The following is a 19,769-nucleotide window of genomic DNA, read 5'->3' as shown; positions in this document are numbered from 1 at the left end:
GCCTTGACATTCAAATGCGCAAGCTGGGACAAATAAACCACTTTATATACAAATTATTCTTCAACAAAGACATGAATGGCCCTGCACCAAACGTCACTCACTTCCTCTTTCTGGTGTTTCAACTTCGAAGACAACACGCAATCCAAAAACATCTCAAGATGGTGGACCCCGTTTAAGTCGACATCCCTCGGATTGGCTGACTCAGGTTGACATATGCGGTTGTCGGCATAACCCAAACTAGCCGTTGATTTTACTTGTGGCTTTGTCCAGAGACATCAGGAAAATGGGCCATGGAAAAGGATTTGTTGACATGGCTTTCCCTGCATTTGTGGAAATGGTGCATTTTGGTCATTGGTTGAAAGAACTGCTGAGAAGAAAGGACTGTTGGTTGTTCCTGTTGTCCCACCCAACCTTCTTTCAAGGAGTCTGATCTGCTACTGATGAAATTAACAATACTGCAACATGCCGCCATAAACGACCCCGACCATGCTTACTAATCCCTCATTTATGGTGGTTAATTGGTTCCTGACCTGACCGTGATAATTGAATTTGCGCAAAGTAGGGTTCCGTATTTATTAAACAAATATTTTCTTGTTGGCGCATAGGAACCCAGTTACCACTTTCTAAGAACATCATTAGATATGAAATAGCTCCACTATAGTCACCTCTGCACTCCTATTACCCAATACAGTATGTATAATAAGAGAAAATAAGACATTTAATTCATAATTAAGACTTGTGCTCGTGTGTTGCAATAAATGTGTTCCGGACGTGTGGACGGGAAGTGATGTCGGTCCAGAGTTGAGTTTTAGCTGGATTACAGCACCGACAGTAGCCCTGGTATGATTAGGATTATTACCTCCCCCAAGCGCAGCACGGATGTTAGATTTTCGCCAGTGTTTATCTGTTTGTTTGTTTGTTTGTTTGTGTTCAAATTAACTTGGAAAGTTCTGAATGGATGTGGATGAAATTTTCAGGAATTGTTGGAAATGGGATATGGAAGAACTGACAACATTTTGGGGGTGATCAGGATCACCGTCTGGATCCAGGAATTTTTTTAAGAATTCTTTAACATTGCGAGATAGGACCATCCTCAGCATTTGTGCATATAACGCCACAAAAAATGGTCAGGGCGGTTGGAAAAAAAATACTGGACAAGTTTCCAACAGGTTCTACAAAATATCAAAGACTGATCCAAAAAATGTAGGATTATTATTTTGCTGTGAATCACAACTATGGTGCTTGGCGGAGGTCTGGGCTCTCCAAGTGCTTCGAGTGATTATTATGTTATTATTATTGTGCCTGCTGTGAGATCATTCAAACCTGCAATAAAAGCCTGTTGTTCCCGTGATCCCGTCTGGTGCTTGTGTCTCACCGAACATTACTAACACCCAGTGTCCCATTTAGAACGGCACATTTCATCAACGTCTGTTAGAAGCTCTATATTTGTATTTTAGTTCATTTTTTATGCTTGAAAATACTTATTTTAGGCCTAAACCATGCAAAATTTGCTTAAATGTGTACTTTTTCATTTTACTACTGGGCTGTATTCAACCACGAAGCAGCATGATTCATTCATTCATATATTTTTGAAAAACGTGAGTGAAACCGTGAAATTTGACGTGGTGAGGGACGACTATGTCTACATCAGCTTAAGCGGGCACTTTTTAGTTATAAAAAGAACACGGTTGACTTGATGAGTTGGTCCAGATAAACTGTTTCAACTTTGATCATATATACATCCATAGCGTGCAGTATGGAACTGTCAAGTGTGTATTACTTTATGTACTACTCTGTGAAGAAGTCCTAGAAAGCCTGCGTTGTGATTACAACAGACACTATATGACAAAGTTGTCCCACGCTCAATTAAGGCGGTCTGACCTTTAAGGTGGGCCGGCTAGTTTCATTTTCAGCAGCTCCTACAAGTTTGGCTACAGCGCTGTTCGACGGTACACGCTGTTCTCATCCATAACAACCTCTTCCCAAAACACACATACACACATACATACATACATACATACATACATACACACAGTACATACGTACGACACTCACTTACAGTGTAAACATATATTGCCTGGAAGTGGGCTGCTCGGGAGATGAGAGATGAGATCCTGCAGACAGCACTGGGTGACTGGGGTGCATACTGATGGGTGCGCGCACACAACACACACACACACACACACACACACACACACACACACACACTACAATCGCAAAGGCAAGGTGGGCCACTTCAAACACATTCCACAACGTGCACAGCATTGTCAGAAAATGCCACTGTACTTCTCAGCGCCTACAAATGGGCAACAAAGACACACACACACAAAGATCTGGATCTTCCTTAAATCTGTTTGTTTTTAGTGTGATATGCAAATGAGGACTATCTGACTTCCTTGTAGCCTGCACGCGCAGCTCCCTTGCTCATTCAAACAAACACTGAGCTTCCTTATTTGTGAAAAAGCCAGGGAGAAGTACGTTTATAACAAAAGCCCAGCACACAAGTATGATAACGAAGTCGCAGTGTTTTGTTATCATCACAGCAAGGGAGTGGCCTGGGAAGTCCTGAGCATTCTACCTCTCTTTTTTTTGGTCAAACTGCTGGGTTGGGTTTTTTTTTTTTTTTGTCCTTTTTGTGAAGCACCACAAACAGTATTATAGAAAAAAAGTAATGGGAATAGAGAGTAGAGTAGCCAATACAGTATTATGGCGATATTGTTACCGATGACAATGACAATACGACAGTGAAGCAATTATTTGATAATCCATGTATTGCACATAGCATCTATTACAGCTGTCCCTCGTTTATCGCGGTTCATTTAAGTATGATTCAATATTAATCAACGGAACATTTTTGTTAGCGCATAGAAAACCTAAGACTTTTTAAATATGGTTATACTGTAACATGATTAGAGCCCTGTAGACATGAAATAACACCCCAATAGTCACTTTTACACTCCTATTGTTCTTTGTTTACATCGCATTGCACAGACTACTGGATCACTGCCGGGACAACATACGGCCGCCACTAGCATAGCAAGCTAGCGAGCTAACTAGAAAAAGAAAGTAAGGATGCTCCGATCAGGGTTTCATGCTGCCGATACAGTTGATGAAAGAAGGTATGAATGTCCATCACTGATGTCCAAAGTCAAAGCTGATGTGTATGAATATCTTGCTTTGACAATACGTCTGCCTTCATGCAGGACTAAGAAAACTTTAAAATGTTCAAATTTGAGAGGCAGAAATTAGATATTTACATTTTCTAATCACAAAACTGATTAATCAACCAAAAGAGTTGGATAATCAACTAATCATTGATTCATCGATTAATTGACACATTACAATATCTACAGTACATACAATATTGAGGATGACCATAATAATCAGTTAATCAATTCTCTGTGGAATCGATTAATCGCGTCTTGAAGCAACTGAGTGCACTCCTTGGCAAGTTATTCTCAGCTTTAAAGAACATTGTTTTTTTTCTTTTATGTTACATAGCATTTATTATACAAGTGTTAAACAAGTGTTGTAAAATTGAAGTCTTGAAAAAAAATACATATGTGGGGGGGGACTGTATTTTTGCCATAAAATTAATGTAATCAATTATTTTTATATTTGAAAAATGATAAATATTTCCTACAATCAAACAAGCTAAAGTAACAAAAATACATTTCCCTTGTCCATGAAAGGCTGATTTGTAGGTTTTTTAATAAGAAAAAACATTCACCGCTCTGTATTAAATATACACAACACAACAGTGGGATCTACTGTATAATGTCTATCAAACAGATGTATGCTTATAAAAAGACGGCAAGTGTTATGTTTTTTTAGTTTTTAACAATAGTCAGCATAGCTGAGCTTGTGTCAGCGACATGTGATGCTGTTGTATTGATTCTACACCAAGAACATCATGATACATTACAGTATATTGTAATATGGATATTTTGTGCCACCTCTGATGTCAACCGCTCTCGTAAACATAGGCGACACATAACGTACGGACATTTCATTCATTCTTATTGTCACAGAAAACAGTTCAGGTCCGGAAAGTCAGGCTGTGGAAAAGATCCATAGGATCCTATGCATAAATACGAGCATACGCACCGGCCCTGTCCAACAGCGCTGTGTGTACAAGGCTGAGGGGAACAAGAAGGGGGCCAGGCTCCTGGTTGCACAACTTGTTTTTCACAAGTTGGTCCAGGAGACAGCTCAGCAGTTACTTCAGAAACCCGTTTGCTGATAACTACGGCAAACAACCCCATCCAAATCTATTAAAAACAGCCTGCCAAAAAAGCCTTTCCAACATTATCTAGAGCGCAGTCAGCTCATCACAACCGCAGTGGGGTAAATATATCAATCCTGACCCCGCCACCACCCCACCCCCCGCCTTTGCCACGACTGACGTGGAGATATCGCGTCCATTCAGAACTAAGTATTCTTAGAATTGGTTATTCTGAGTATTTTGGCTGTTGACCCGCACCCTCTTCAGCGTAAACATCTCAAGAGTGCCAAATATGGTCACTAAGCAGAGAACTGAGTAAATAAGGCACCAGAAGCAGCCAATGGCATGTACCCCCCACTCCCCTAGAGGGACACAGAGACAGAGAGAGGGAACGAAAGAATGAGGAAGGAGGGGTACAAGTAGCCCACTCTCATAAAACCCCTTTCAGGAGTGGGGGTGGTGGGGGCGTCTGTTCTGTCTGCATTCATGACCTAGGTAAAGTGTCCACAACATTTGCTTGCTTTGAACCTGGCTGGTGGAGGAAGTGGCCATTTTAGCCAATACGGGCCAGAGTCTAAAGATCACGCACACACTCGTACGTTATTGGGATTTGTTCCACAATGCAGTACTCACAGACGATCCTTGTGCAACATGTTTGTAGGACTAATCTAACTTCAACAGAAACAAGAGTAGGCTGCACAAACAAACAAAAACGTGAAAAAGAACGCAATGTTGATTCACACCTACATGCGATCAACTTTCTAAAAGTTTTCTTTACTTAAAGGAGCATCGCAAACAAACGCTGCCATTTGACTCAAGATCTCGTACCACAGCCAACACTTCCTCCTTGCTCTCTCCTGTCCCCTGCGAGCCTTGCCGGCCAGGGCCAGTTGGCTCTGCTGCCCGGATTCTACTTGTCTACTTGTCTATGTGCATGAATGTACAGTAGTGGAGTGAGCAAGCATGCCATTGTTTGACACTGTGTGCGGCTGATGAACAGATTTTCGGGAGAATATTTTGTGCAGTCTCCTCATCACCCCAGACTTTTGTTTACACTCTCGCTGTAGGAACTAAAAATCAATTTATTGTGCCTTTAAACACAACAAAAGTTATTAGGGCTCTAGAATTTCGAAATCGCGTAAATGGCCATTAAAAACGGAATCTACTGTAAAACACGAAATCTCACGGAGAAGGAACGTTTGTGTGGGGTGTAAGTATTCCCCGGCGGACCGCTTGATTGTGGCAGAATCTCATCACAAGCAATAGCCCTGCCGAACTGAACATGTCGAAGCGGCGACCTGAAACTCTGGCAAAAGTTGTCGAAAAACTTCAAAACTCACCTCTTACAGTATGTGAATGGAAGCCAGCGGGGTGAGCTTACTTCCAGCAGAGCATGCTAGTGTGTATGTGCGTGTGCGACTCGGGCTGGATGAGTGCGTTTACACCGTGCTGTTTTACTGCCTGTTAATCCAAAAAAGCGTTTTTGATGACGTGAAATAAGGATGAGAGGCACCTTTATCCTTGCTGCCAGTTCGTTTTAACCGTCAAGCCATTCTCAACACGCACAACACGCACTTCAATACAAGAGTTTAACTGTGTTTAACTGTCTGTGTAAACAAAAGTCACCGTTGATGTACTACACTGCTGATGGAGATGTCATAAAACATCCTGTCAAAAATCCCAACTGTCCCTTTAACCAAGGCTTAGCACACACCGCTGTATGTATGTAGAGGTTGACAACCCTTTAGAAAAGTTAGCCAGGTTACATCAGTTTTCTGAAATACTGGGCAAAATTGGCCAATGATGTATTGCATCAATAAATGTATGGCTTTTTGCATTTAATTAACGGACATTTTATTGAAAAAGCACACACTCTATGCTGGTAAAATAAGCATTAAAAAAAAAAGGAATTCTCAAAAATTAAAATGGAAAAAGCGGAATTGTAAAAAAAAATAGGACATTTTCCCCTCAAAAATGAGGTTCGGGTTTATAGTCCGCCGGTTGCTGTAAGACATTCTATCCACATATTTTCTTGGCAAAGAATGAGTTCTGTTGTGATTAAAATGCAGGACAAATCCTGCTCTAGTCCATATGAAACCACAACATAAAACTTTTCTTCCACTAACTTAGCACATTCACCCTGCATTGACTTTATTTTTAAAAAATCCACAGAAAGCCAGGGGGTAGATAATGGTTATTCTCGTGAAGTTATATATCGTTGAAGTTTTCATGAATAGAAAACTTTTCTTAAACTTTTTAAACACTTGGATAAGGATGCGTTATCATTAATTCCTCTATACTGTAAATTTGGTTTGGTCATTTATGAACATTGAGACACCCTGCTGTAATACATAGGAAAATGGAACATTTAAAAAATTACATTTTTAAACGCTTGAGCTAATATATGCAGTTTTACATGGGAATCGTTATCAGTGCACGCTTTTAATGTCAGACGTCGTTATACTCTGATCAACCCCTCCCCCTTGGCATCCATTGATAAAAACGACACCTCCTATGCTGGGGGAGGCAGTATGTCAGTAAAATGTATTCGACCATGCTAATGTGGCTAATCCATCTGCTCCTCTTTGATCCTAACGTGTTGTTTACGTTGTGGGAGCCGTTAGCTCGTTTGCTATCTAGCTAGACGTGCATCGCCGCTTGCCTCGCCCCCCATCCTGGCTAATCTGTCCCCGACGATGAGTCCCCATCCGGAGGGGAGGAAACAGACGGCATGGGGGTGGGGGGGAGTATATTCCTCCAAAACTTTACGCAGGGATTGTAATTAATGGCGGGCAGCCATGATCATGAGAGGGAAACACACATAGGGCCCTAAACAACCTTTGTGCGCATGCGCTGGAGCGGTTTATATCAACAGTGTCGAAAGCTAGTATATTATTTTGCTATAACCATTAGGATCGTGTTAGCACTATTCAATTCAGTAGCACCCAAACACGTTTAAATAAAAACAAAGATTTGTACATTTATACAAAAAACAAATAAAACGTGTACTTACTTTCTCCCTTAATGAGTCCATGCTGGCTTATAATGCAGCTACAAATGAGCAGAAAAAGCACAAGTTGTGCTTCCAGTCTGAGCCTCATTTTTGGGGAAAAAAAACAACAAATGGTGTGACAAAAGTATTTGTTCAACAGTGATACGGCTTAAATCAAAGCTGCACCCCGTCAACAGGGATCGGTGATAAAAGGATCTCCCCAGACAAGTTCTTGGTGTTTTTGCGCCTTGAAGGGAAAATGCAGACCACTAAATGAGGTGGTCCTCTATGGTGGTGACACACGTTGGAGTGAAAATGTTCATTTTCCATAAGTGAAGGCGGCTGTCTGCATCCATGTGTCGTCTTCTCCACTTTTACTGTCGGTAGTATCCGACCAGTCGGTAGCTCTCATTCATTTATCTCCTAGTGGGAGCTTCCAAGTTATAGGTCCAGTTGCAGATAAAAATTCAAAAAACTCCTTTTTGGAAAAAACGTGGACAAAGTGGAGCTTATTTTCCTTTCCAACACACACTACGACCATCCCATGAACTCCTTCACCCTTTTCGAGGCAGCACCACGCCGCCAACACTAGCCCTCATAAAAGCTCCAAGCGGAAGGGGAAAGTATCCGAAAGCGGGGGACAAACTTGGAAGATGAACGTCTCCTCGTCCCTCCCAAACATAAATAAGATGTAGTGAAAAAAGTCGTCTTGTTTCTTTTCTTTCAGATTAGCCGATGGAAGAAGACGAAGAAGGAGGAGGAGAAGGAGGAGGAGGAGGAGGAAAAGGGGGGCAGCTAAAGCTAGCTAGCTAATCCAAAACAAACCAGCTTTCGGTGTGAAATGTAAGGGGGGAAAAACACACACACACGTTAAATAGCTATGTCGTCGCTAGCGCTGGTGATGAGGTACAAAACAGAAACAGTTTTCAAAAGAAAACGATGCGTAAAAAGTTCCGAGTGGAGCTCGCCCGTCCGCCGTCAGGTTGTCGTGTCTTTGCGTGTCTCCTTGTGAGAGCCAGTAAACAACTCCTGCCACTCACCCCAGCTGGGACACGCGCCGAACGCCGCCAAAACCAGGACCGGATCAGACCCGATACGTTTATCTCAATGGGGAAACGGTCCGGATCGGGATCGTCTCCAGCAGCGGGAACACCGGCACTCTTTGTCAAGAGGAAAGTAAACAAACGCGAGTGTTTTTTTGTTTTTTTAACAAATGACGGCTGCAAAATACACTTCACTAATATGTACCTAATCTATATTTATATGTACATGTCTGTACCTAATATAATGTATTTCAATACAGCACTATTTTAAATCATTTAACATTTACATTATGTTGTTGTGGTCTAAATACAGTAATGTAACATTTACATAGTATTGAAATACATGTGTAGATACAGTACATAAAAAAACATTATTTACACCACTGCAACATCATGTAAATGTTACAATATTTACAGCACTGCAACATAATAAGATTACATATAATATATATCAGTAGTGGGAGGTGCGTTTCGTACATGGCCTTCAGTGGGGACTTAAGCGACCCTAATGAAATATCATGACTTTACTACTACCACATCACTATTATCAGGAGGACCAGAGTATAGAGCGGAGGGAGCCAGCTGCTGTGGCCCAGCAAAGTGCACTATATTCGGACACATGCTCCGAGCAGCCGGTGTGCCGCTACGGAGGTCAGGAGAACCCGAGTAAAGAGGAGGAGACACCTGGCGTGGCCCAACAAGGTGCATATACTTTATTCGGCACGCTCCGAGCAGTCGGTGTGACGCCACGGAGGTCTCTGGCAAGCCTTTTACAATTTTCAAACGCCGCGGCGTTGCCATGGGAAGTTACGGCCGTTACGTCACAGGCAGGAGAAAAAAGGAGCACTTGATATGCTCACACACATGGTACAGGTAATCTTGCCTCATTGGATAATTTTTCTGAAATCATCCATTGTCCGAGCTATTTTGAATGTTATCGGATTTATCGGTATGACGTCATAATTACCTCATATCGGCCCGATAATTAATAATGCCACCACTATCATGTGTGGTGAGTGTCCAGCATTGGAGACATTAGCTGCTGTTAGACTGAAGGTCACATCGCGAGTCTCAAAAACAGTCTAACTCCGTCAAGTGTTTGTTCTTCAAATACCGTGTTCAATTAAATTAACATGCAGACGTGATTGTTTTGGGAGACGCTCGCTACAGGCTGCATGCTGCAATAGTACGAGCCAAAGGTGATCGGCTTTTGTGATCGGCGTTGAAAGGCATTTGTCGGCGTAGGCCAATCATGTGCTTTTTCACGGAAATCAGACGATTATGATTGGTGGTCAATTGATCGGAACGTCCCTACTTAATAATACACAAAAATTCAATATAAAAATGTGTAGCATTACAGAAGCAACAAACCCAGTTTATCTTCAAATATAGTTTTACCTTGGTTAAAGTCCGCCTTAGTTAGCGCATTTTTCGGGTAACATCCCGAATTTTTGCTAAAAATTCACCTTGGCTTGCGTTCACCTGCTTGTTTAGCCTCCAAAAATAGCGCCCGTTTTGTTTATGCCACCATCTTGGAGCACGCTCCGAAGACGAAATCTTGAGACCTTGTACGTGAATGCACAATGCATTATGGGCCGTGAGGGCCATTTTAGGACAACAGTGTTTGTTCATATCAGATTTGCTGTGAGAGAGAGATATGCGACGTAACAAAACACATGGACCGCACAAAAAAAAGGAGATGGACTGTACCGAGAAAAGGGTGAAAGACCTCCGAATTTTACGGCTTAAAGAGAAGACCTTCGTCATTTCACAGGTATGTAAATGTGATGGGAGTGGCTCCGTCATTGGCTGCGGTGTTTCTGCCTGTCTAATTTTACATCCATACCACTCATTTCTGCTTCCAACAACAAATCATAAGTATTCAAACTTACTGTAGCATGTTTGCAGCATCCGGAGGTAAACAGCACATGTCACCAAAAATCTTATGAGGCAACCTCGCCGGCAAACTTCCGCGATGTCACTGCCGGCAGTGGTTGTTTGTTTTTTTTTCATTTTCTATATTAAATGGCAACGTACATGTGTATTGGTTTTAGAATGTTGATATTTATTTTGATCTATTTTTTACATTTTTGCTAATTGTGGTTACAGCAGAATAATGTGTCATTTGTAATTAGATTTTCTGCATGTAAAACTACAATTATTGTCTATAAAATGTGTTTTCTGTTCACATTTTTGGGTGTCTCGAACAGATGAATTGGATTTACATTATTTTCTATGGGACATTTTGCTTTGGTTAGAGTCCGTTTACGCTTGGGCCAGATCTTCTGGAACGGATGAATGACGTTAACCAAGGCACCATTGTACACCGCACCAGTTTGGGCACCGCTTAAGCACTGGCACCGTTTCAGAAGTACTGATTTGGGATGGGCATCGGATGTAAACGATACCCAGCCCTACTGACGACCAGGCTAAAGCCTGGATTGTGACTCCAATACCATCTGTTCTAGCCATCATCTTTCATTAGTGTTGATACGTTTTACAATTTCAAATGCCTTTAAAGGGATAGTTCAGATTTTTTAACATGAACGGATTTTGATGATGAGGAACAAAGGTCCGGTTAATTGGTGGGGCCGCTAAAGTCAAGAGTTCTCAAAACAGTATGCATTCAAAAGAGTAATACATTTGCATCACAAAAATGTCTCCTCAAAAAAAACGGCCTCACAAATCGCTCTGTGTTACTTTCTCTCCCGTCGTATCACTGCACGCCGTCGCCTGTCTGTTGTCTGTTGTCCACATGAGCGTCTCAGCCGTCTTGTTTACGTGTGTGTTGCATAGCGGATGAAGATGCGAGCGTCGCAGCCATCTTCATCACATACACAACAAAGGACAGGCGATGGCGCACATTGATATGAATGATATGAATGGAGAGAAAGTAACGCAGAGCAATTTGTGAGGTCTGATTTTTTTCGAGGAGGCATTTTGTGATGCAAATGTATTACTTTTTTGAACACACGTTGCTTTGAGAAGCCAGACTCTTTACTTAAGTGGCCCCAGCAACTAACCAGAACTACGTTCCTCATTACCAAAATCCGACCAGAAGTGGACTCACGGGATGAAGTGAGGGGTAAGTCACCGTTGATGTACTACATTGATGATGGGGATGTCGTACAAGTTCATGTCAAAAAATCCCAACTATCCCTTTAAGCAGTGGCACCGTTACCGTTACTGATTTGGCATCGGTATTGGATAATGTGTAAACGATACCCAGCCCTATTGATGACCAGGCTCAAGGATAGACCGTGACTCCGATACCATCTGCTCTGTCCATCATCTTTCATTTCCAATGTTTGTGAGGCTTATTATCAGGTTTAGAGTGTCATTTTTATCATTTGTGTTTTTTTGCTATTCACGAGGGGTCTCGGATGGCAACCCCTGCGAATAGGGGGATGTACTGTGTGTGGTAACTTAGCTGTAACTTTGTTGCTAGTCACAGAATGAAGTTGACGTCAGAAGTGTTGTTTCTGAGGTTTTTCTTTACTTCGTAACACAACATACGTTCAACATGCGTCTGTATCACTTTTTCGGTTTCTTGTTCTGACTTCCTGAACTACTTCTTCTACGCTCTGTACAACCTTGCGAATTAGCGACACCTGTCGTTCAAACATGTCATTTCACATAACTATCACATCTATTGCACAACACTACCATATTCTTAACTATAATACAACCATATTTAAATTAACTAAACACACACAAATATATATACAACACTGTGTTCCATTTGAGACACAGACATAGAGCATTTGGGATCTTATTTCCTTTTGGTAATCAGCCATCGTGTAAGTATATTCAGATGTTGTACTGAAACGTTAACGCATGACAATGCGCTCAAGTATTCTGTGTTGAATATTTGTGTGTTGAGATGATGGCGCTGTGTCAAGGAGCACTACAAACATTCCACGCTGCCTTGGCCTTACATGCAGGAAATGGAGCACCTGCCAGGGGTGAGGAAGGTACACACCGTGTTCCTTTAGCTTTGCATAGCAAATATCACTGGAGTCAAACCCCGGAGCAGCTTCACTGCGCACAACACCTTCTTACGACACCTCCTTCCTATGCCTATATTCTTCCTATAACGTCACCGCCACCACAGGTGAACCCCAAGACTTATTGACGCAAGAAGTGAAAACATGTCAAAGAACATTTTGCTTCTTCCTGCTGGCGTAGTAGGGGTGCTGTTTGTGTGCCGGGATGGTACACGGCGGGCCTGGGCTGCCAAGAGCTCGTGGAGCGAGGCTTGTTGTTTATCTGAGGAATGTTGTTACCCAGTCAACAGAGTAAATGAGGTCTTAGAGAGATTAAATGTCACGGGTCTGAAGGACTAACGGTAGTGGAATCTAGTCGAAACAGATCTCTTTGTGGTAGTCTTGCTGTCTGACGCCAACTGGACGTGAACACACTTCAACACACACACACACAGGTAGCACTCGACAATGTTTTTCTAGCACACTAACCCAGCTGGAGTCTCACACACACACACTTGTGCTGCTCTCTTCTCGTACTAGCACTACACATTTCAGTAGGTGGCTCTAAAAATAAACACCGAGACAAAAGGCATTGATATTTCTCCATGAAAGAAATAAGCAGTCAAAGAGAATATTGTCTTTTGTCATTTCAGGAGCGCAGGAAAGTAACCAGCTCTCTGTCGCAACCAAATTTGTCTCTCAAAGTTCGACTCGAGGGTAAAGGTGGGCGCTTTCTTTGGTTATTACCCCCTCTAAAGCCACAATCAGTCCTGTGTACACCTTTTTGGGGTAAAATGTTAAATAAAGTCACTAAAATCACACCAAAGATATAACATAGCTGCTGTAGTTTTAAAATTAAATAATCTGATTTAGTACATGCTCGCGGGACACTTCATTAGGCACACCTGCATCCTCGCAATGAGACAAAATATAAGAGCTGTAAATGTAACAGTGCACTTTAAATCGTGATTATTGTTACAGCTGGAAAGCCTGTTAACTAAATTAACTTATGACTTACGTCAGTGGTGTCCAAAGTGCTGCCTGGGGGCCATTTCAGCCGGAAACTCGTTTTTTATTGGCCTGCGGCACATTGCAGAAATAAATGTAAACAAAAACAAAAAACCAGAACAAAAAGGAAATGAGAGGAAGCTGAACTGTTCATGCTAATAACTAATAATAAAACAAAGCTTTGTCTTTAATAGATAGATAGATAGATAGATAGATAGATAGATAGATAGATAGATAGATAGATAGATAGATAGATAGATAGATAGATAGATAGATAGATAGATAGATAGATAGACAGATAGATAGATAGATAGATTTCTTCACTTCTTCTTCATGATGTAATGCGAATTACTACTGTGATGGATCAATAAAGTTCTTATCTTAGCCATCTGAGAAGATCAGATACATTGTTTTTGGTGCCTAACTGTTTCCCAAGTATATTAGTGCGTGTGTGAATGTGTAAACAAGAGGCATTAACTTCAATTTCTTTGTAGAAAGGCGCTTTATGAAATTTCCTTGCATTCACTTACAGCGTAGCCTTGCCACATCCAATATGGCGGCGACGTCGACGTAAGGCTCGGCGCTCGATGCGGCGTCTACGTATATGGTTTTTGAAAACAGCGCCTCCTGTTTCCCAGCGTGCTTTCCTGTACTGTTGTTGTAAATGGCTGTTAAGTTACACGTTTAGGGCTGCTGATTATTCGTCATTATTCCTTGGTCGTGTCTTGTTTGTTGTTATCTACCTATTAGGTTGCTGTGTGGTGTTTTTTTTTTTAAAGCTCTATCTTTAAAGACACCGTAAGTAAGAATGGAATGTGGAATGGTAACCTCCCCGCGATTTCCAGCAAGCTAGTTAGTGTATTGTGAAGTATATTTATAACCTTACCTCTTTTGTATTTTATAAATATGAAACACAGTTATTATTTAGCTTAAAAATGGCAGCTATAATTATGTTATTATCTGTGTTGTCGCTCTACTGCCGCCTGTCTGCCATGTCATCGCACTGCACCGCTGCCTGCAGTGGGCGGAGTTTCCTGAACACACCTGTGGCTAATGACTCACCTGGCATTCTTTAAGCATGGCAGCAGGACTCACTCGTTGCCAGATTGTCCCTCATGCTTCTCACGCCCTCCGCTCATTCCCTATACCTTCCGTCTGGCTTTTCATCTGTTTCGTGTTGTACGTACCTGTCCCGCGTGTTCGTGTGTTGGAAACGGGAGGATTGCAAAATGTGAATGGAGGAGAGTGTCGTTCCTTTGTTGGCGCTGGAAGGCTGCAGCAGTAATGAGGTGCCCCGGGGAGCGCAGGAACCTGCAGGAGCCACCGAAGTGTCCGAGGAAGGCTCGCGGACATCTGTGGGCGAGCTCCACGCCACCAAAGAGGGGGGTCATGAGCTTAAATAGACCCAGTGCTCCTGGGTTATCCTCTTCAAACGTCCCCCTGTCTTAGTGATTTATGCTTGGAGCTTCTCGGCAACAACAAGTCTTTTGCCCATACAGTACATACGGCACGTGGTGATGGATACATACAAGTACTGTTTGTGATTTTCCCACCTCCTGCGTGGCATGCAAGCATGTAGATGTGGAACAAGAAGAGCTAGCTAGCGTGTCTCTCACGTCAGCTGACATTAAACAAGACTGCCAAAAGAGCCGTTCGTCTAATCTTTCACACCTCACAGCGTGCTTGCGTGTGTTATTTATTGCTTTTGACCCCTCGGTAAACTAATCACATTGTAGGATTTGAACCTTGACCCCTGCGAAGCCTGTAAGATTAGTGACGTGGGTGTAATGGAGGAGAGGAAAAGCCCCCTTCAAGAAGGAAGGGAGGACGGAAGGAAGCGAGGCTGTTGTTTAAGGTCGCTAAATCTCATTCAGGCGGAATGTTACGTGGATTACTGGTACTCTCTAGGGATGTCACCTCAATATATTACACATACATGTATACTCCATTTTATTTCATTCACCACAACTACTTTTTACACGTACAATTATTATGTAAAAATATGAAAAACATTTCTTCTTGAAGATTATATACATCAGGGGTCACCAACGTGGTGCCCGCGGGCACCAGGTGGCCCCCCCCGACCACATGAGGCGCCCGCAAGCCTGCTTTTCATTCAGGCTTTCAGTTAATAATGAAAGAACAGTAGAAAGAAAAGTATTGTGAAACATAAAATGTGAGTTGTGGACACCAGCATTTTGTGAATATTCTGGTAAAACAAGCATATTTGATCTGTTTGTGTTGAAATAAGCTATGAAAATCATTTCTACAAAAATGAGTAGCTTGTGGCCATTTTCATTTTCTAAAAGTAGCTCTCGCAAGAAAAAACGACCCCTGATATATATCATTATAATAATAATCACATCACATCATATATTATTCTTATGTTTATTGATTCAAATCTGGTTTCATGTGTGAATTTAAACGATCTTTATTTTAAATCTAAATTATTTTAATTCTATTTTAATATAGAATATTATTTATGTTTATTTAAATTATAACATTTATAAAAAATATCAAATATAATGATTAAATCAAACACATAGAATTGAATAATTGAACATATAAAAGATTATTTTTTTGTAACACAAAATGTAAAATACTATAATAAAAAAATATTTTATTTTAAAATATAATATATTGTTATATATTCAATATATTTTTATTTGAATGACTTAAAATCATCATGCAAATTTAAAATTGAAAATATATTTAAAAACATCATCAAATAGATCCAGTATCAACATCAATATATAAAAAATATCATCAAATATAATTACTAAATCAAACAAATATAATGAAATAATTGAAAATAGAAAAAATATAAAATATTAAGTAGTTTAACTTGAAAATACAAAAAAGATTTTTTTTCTTGGTTTGGTGGCACCGTGTACGTGGTGCGGATGACGGTATTGTGCAGACACTCCAGAAGGTAAAGTCACCGAGACGTATGGCAGCTTATTTTCTCAAGGAAGAGGCGGGACTGCCTCCTTCAAGGCCGCTCTCCTTCTGTCACGCTTATGAACTAACTAGCTTGGAAATTAACCAGCTATACTAAAGCTTATTCATTTACAGTACATACAGTAACTAAGGATTTTCTGATCAGGATTTCTTTCACCTGTGTAGTTTTTGCATACTCTTGATAACTAGCTAGCTAGCTAACTAACTACCAAGCCAGCTAGCAATACAGCCTTAAGAATCTATTTTTCTATGCCTTTTGTTGTTTTAGATTTGCACTAAATTTGAAAGAGTTCTTATTTTGACCCATAAGCCACATTTCTATTAGGTTTTGTGAAAATTGGTAATGTGATTTTTGTGTAGGGTTAGGGTTAGGTTGGGGGGCCGGGTTAAGGTTAGGGTTAGGGTTTAGGGTCAGTCTGTCTAACTAAACAGCAAGATAGCTAACTAATAAATGAACTGCAACTAAGGCCACATTGTTTTGGGGGTTTTTCTTGAGTATTTTTATAAGCGTTTTTACCTTTCAGATATGTGCCAAAATTTAACGGGTTCTTCCTTCACCCAAGTGCCACATTTCTATAACGTTTTACAGAAATTCTTAGTGTAGTTTTTACGTACTCCTGCTTACTTACTAGCTAGCGAACTGACTAGCTAACAAATGTCAATAAAGCTGGTATTATTTCGAAGATAAGCAACAAAATTGAGTCATTTTGTGTACTGAACGTACTTAATGGAATGAAGTTATTGATGATAACTGCCACCTTTCGCATTAGAAATGAACGGAACACGAGAAAGTCACGGAAGTGTGAGTAGTACAGCGTTGTGTCATGAAGGGATGGCACGCATAAACATGACGTAGCGCAGCGTGAGTGCAGGCCAGTCAAACAAAAACGTATTGTCTCGCCTTTGCCACCTTGTAGCACGAGTGTTTCCCTTTTTCCCATCTTTTTCCTGCCTGTTCCTTCTCAGCTGAAGGTGGGACGGCCACGCGGGGGGGCTAAAGGGACAAAGGCTTATGGTTTTATCATGGACAAGGACGTGGGAGGAGCCTGGCACGGCCAGCCGGAGTGTCCTTCCTAGCAGGACAATGCGTCGGTGACAGCTTTATCCACGTTTTGTCAGCGCAACACATTCAAGGCACCGTGAATACACACAGTCAAGGTCAAGTCAATGTCGCGGGCTCCTCGGAGGCGCGGGGTCGGGCGGTCAGGGGAAGCTAAACAGTGTACGTGTGTTTGTGGATGTCAAACACTTCCCTTCACACTGGGAATGAATACAAGCACACACTTGTTTTTCTTGCTCCGACATGGAGTGCTGATTCTGCGTTATAGGGGCATGTGGGACACTGCCCCACCTGAGCCAGCAGATGGCCCCGTGGTTCAACCACAGACACAGCAATCCCGCCTTTATTGCGCTTGATTGGTTCCAGACCCGACCGTGAGAAGTTTTCAATGTTAATAAATTGAATATTTGTCTTAAGTTAGAGCATAGAAAACCTGATTAGGACTTTCTAAATGTGGATTTTAACATTATTCTAAACATAACACCCTCTAAACATAAAATAACACCCTGGGTGACAGTGGAAATGATGGGTTAGGATTAGGATTAGGGTCAGTGTTAGGAAGGTTAGGGTTAGGGTTTAAATATGGGTTTTAACTTTATTAGAGCCCTCTAAACATGAAATAACACCCTAATAAATGGGAGAGTGTGTAGAGTTGAAATGATGGGTTAGGGTTAGGGGGGTTATAGTTTAAATATGGGTTAGGATTAGTAGGGTTAGGGTTAGAGTTAGGGTTTAAATATGGGTTAGGGTTAGTAGGGTTAGGCCTTAGAGTTAGTAGGCTTAGGGTTAGTAGGGTTAGGGTTAGGGTTTAGGGTTAGTAGGGTTAGGGTTAGGGCTTAGGGTTAGTAGGGTTAGAGTTAGTAGGCTTAGGGTTAGTAGGGTTAGGGTTAGGGCTTAGGGTTAGGGTTTAGGGTTAGTAGGGTTAGGGTTAGTAGGGTTAGGCCTTAAGCTTAGTAGGTTTAGGATTAGTAGGGTTCGGGTTAGGGCTTAGGGTTAGTAGGCTTAGGGTTAGTAGGGATAGGGTTAGTAGGGTTAGGGTTAGTAGGGTTAGGGCTTAGGGTTAGTAGGGTTAGGGTTAATAGGCTTAGGGTTAGTAGGGTTAGGCTAGTAGGGTTAGGGTTAGGAGGGTTAGGCCTTAAGGTTAGTGGGCTTAGGGTTAGTAGGGTTAGGGTTAGTAGGGTTAGGGCTTAAGGTTAGTGGGTTTAGGGTTAGTAGGGTTAGGGTTAGTAGGGTTAGGCTAGTAGGGTTAGGGTTAGGAGGGTTAGGGTTAATAGGCTTAGGGTTAGTAGGGTTAGGGCTTAGGGTTAGTAGGGTTAGGGTTAGTAGGGTTAGGGTTAGGAGGGTTAGGCCTTAAGGTTAGTGGGCTTAGGGTTAGTAGGGTTAGGGTTAGGGCTTAAGGTTAGGGTTTGGGCTAATCAGCAAAATAAGAATAATCAGCTGTGGATGACAAAAGGACTAAAAAATGCCTGCAAGAAGAAAAACACGTTATATAGGAAGTGAACCATTCACCAAACTAAAGAAGCATAAACGTATCAGATATATAGAAATAAGTTAACAAATATGGAGAGAGTGTGTAAGAAACAATACTATAGTCAATCACTAGACAAGAATAAAAACTTCTAAACCAGAGATTCTTAACCATAGGTCCACGACCCACGCTTGGGCCCCCAGCGCCACCAAGAGGGCTGCAAAAAACTATTTAGTTCTGCACCTTTGGGCTCGAGGGCCGCATGCTGTTATCAGACGGTACATGAGAGCTGTTATCTGTGAGACAGTTGCAATACCGCCTCCCACCACTGGTGGCAGTAATACACCAGTCACTTATTAGGGACACTTGAAGGCAGAAGAAGACACTACTAGCAGCTAAGTTTTTTAAAATTGAAAATGAAGATGAAACTAAGGACAAACCTCCTCAAAAGACAATTTTTTTCAGGGAATACAATCCAGATTTCATGAAGTACGGCTTTGTGAATGTAGGCGAGGCTGAGCCCAGAGCGTAGTGTGTGGAACGCGGCTTAACGCTGTCCAACGAAGCTCTGAAGCCGTCCAAGCTAAAGCGGCATCTCGAGACCAAACATCCGACACTCGTGGAAAAGCTGGATAAATCTTTGAATTACGAACGAAAAGAAAATGGACTACAGACGCAAAAAAGGTCTGTTGTGACAATGATTATCCGCTCCAAATGTGCCAGACGTGTAGCACAACTCACTAAAGCGGAGGAGCTGGTTCTGCCTGCCACAGTTGACATGTGCCGTGAGATGATCGGAGAGAAAAAGAAGCTGCTGACCGTCCCACTTTCAAACCACACTGTGTTGTTCTTAAGTAGGTTCTTGTAGTACATGTTTTCCACCATTAGCCTGTTGTGCATCTTGTTGTATGTGGAGATTTCCGCTGAAACTGAAATGTTTCAGATCATCAAACAAATGTAAATATTAGTCAATGACAACACAACTCAACACAAAATGCACTTTTTAAATGAAACTTTTTATTATTA

The 19,769-nt window shown here is 41.6% G+C and overlaps 1 protein-coding gene across 1 annotated transcript in view; it reads right to left on the bottom strand.

Moving 5' to 3' along the window:
* Positions 1-8,243, bottom strand: part of insrb (insulin receptor b) — a 113,710-nt gene extending 105,467 nt beyond the window's left edge. The window contains exon 1 of the mRNA XM_054790165.1: positions 7,239-8,243. Within this exon, the coding sequence (XP_054646140.1) occupies positions 7,239-7,326 (88 nt within the window). The 5' untranslated portion in view covers positions 7,327-8,243. The remainder of the gene's footprint in view (positions 1-7,238) is intronic.
* Positions 8,244-19,769: the final 11,526 nt, after the last annotated feature.

The sequence above is a fragment of the Dunckerocampus dactyliophorus genome, chromosome 10 (genome assembly GCF_027744805.1).
Source record: "Dunckerocampus dactyliophorus isolate RoL2022-P2 chromosome 10, RoL_Ddac_1.1, whole genome shotgun sequence".
Taxonomy (NCBI): domain Eukaryota; kingdom Metazoa; phylum Chordata; class Actinopteri; order Syngnathiformes; family Syngnathidae; genus Dunckerocampus; species Dunckerocampus dactyliophorus.
The sequence above is the reverse complement of the archived record's forward strand: the minus strand, read 5'-3'. Positions and strand labels throughout refer to the sequence as shown.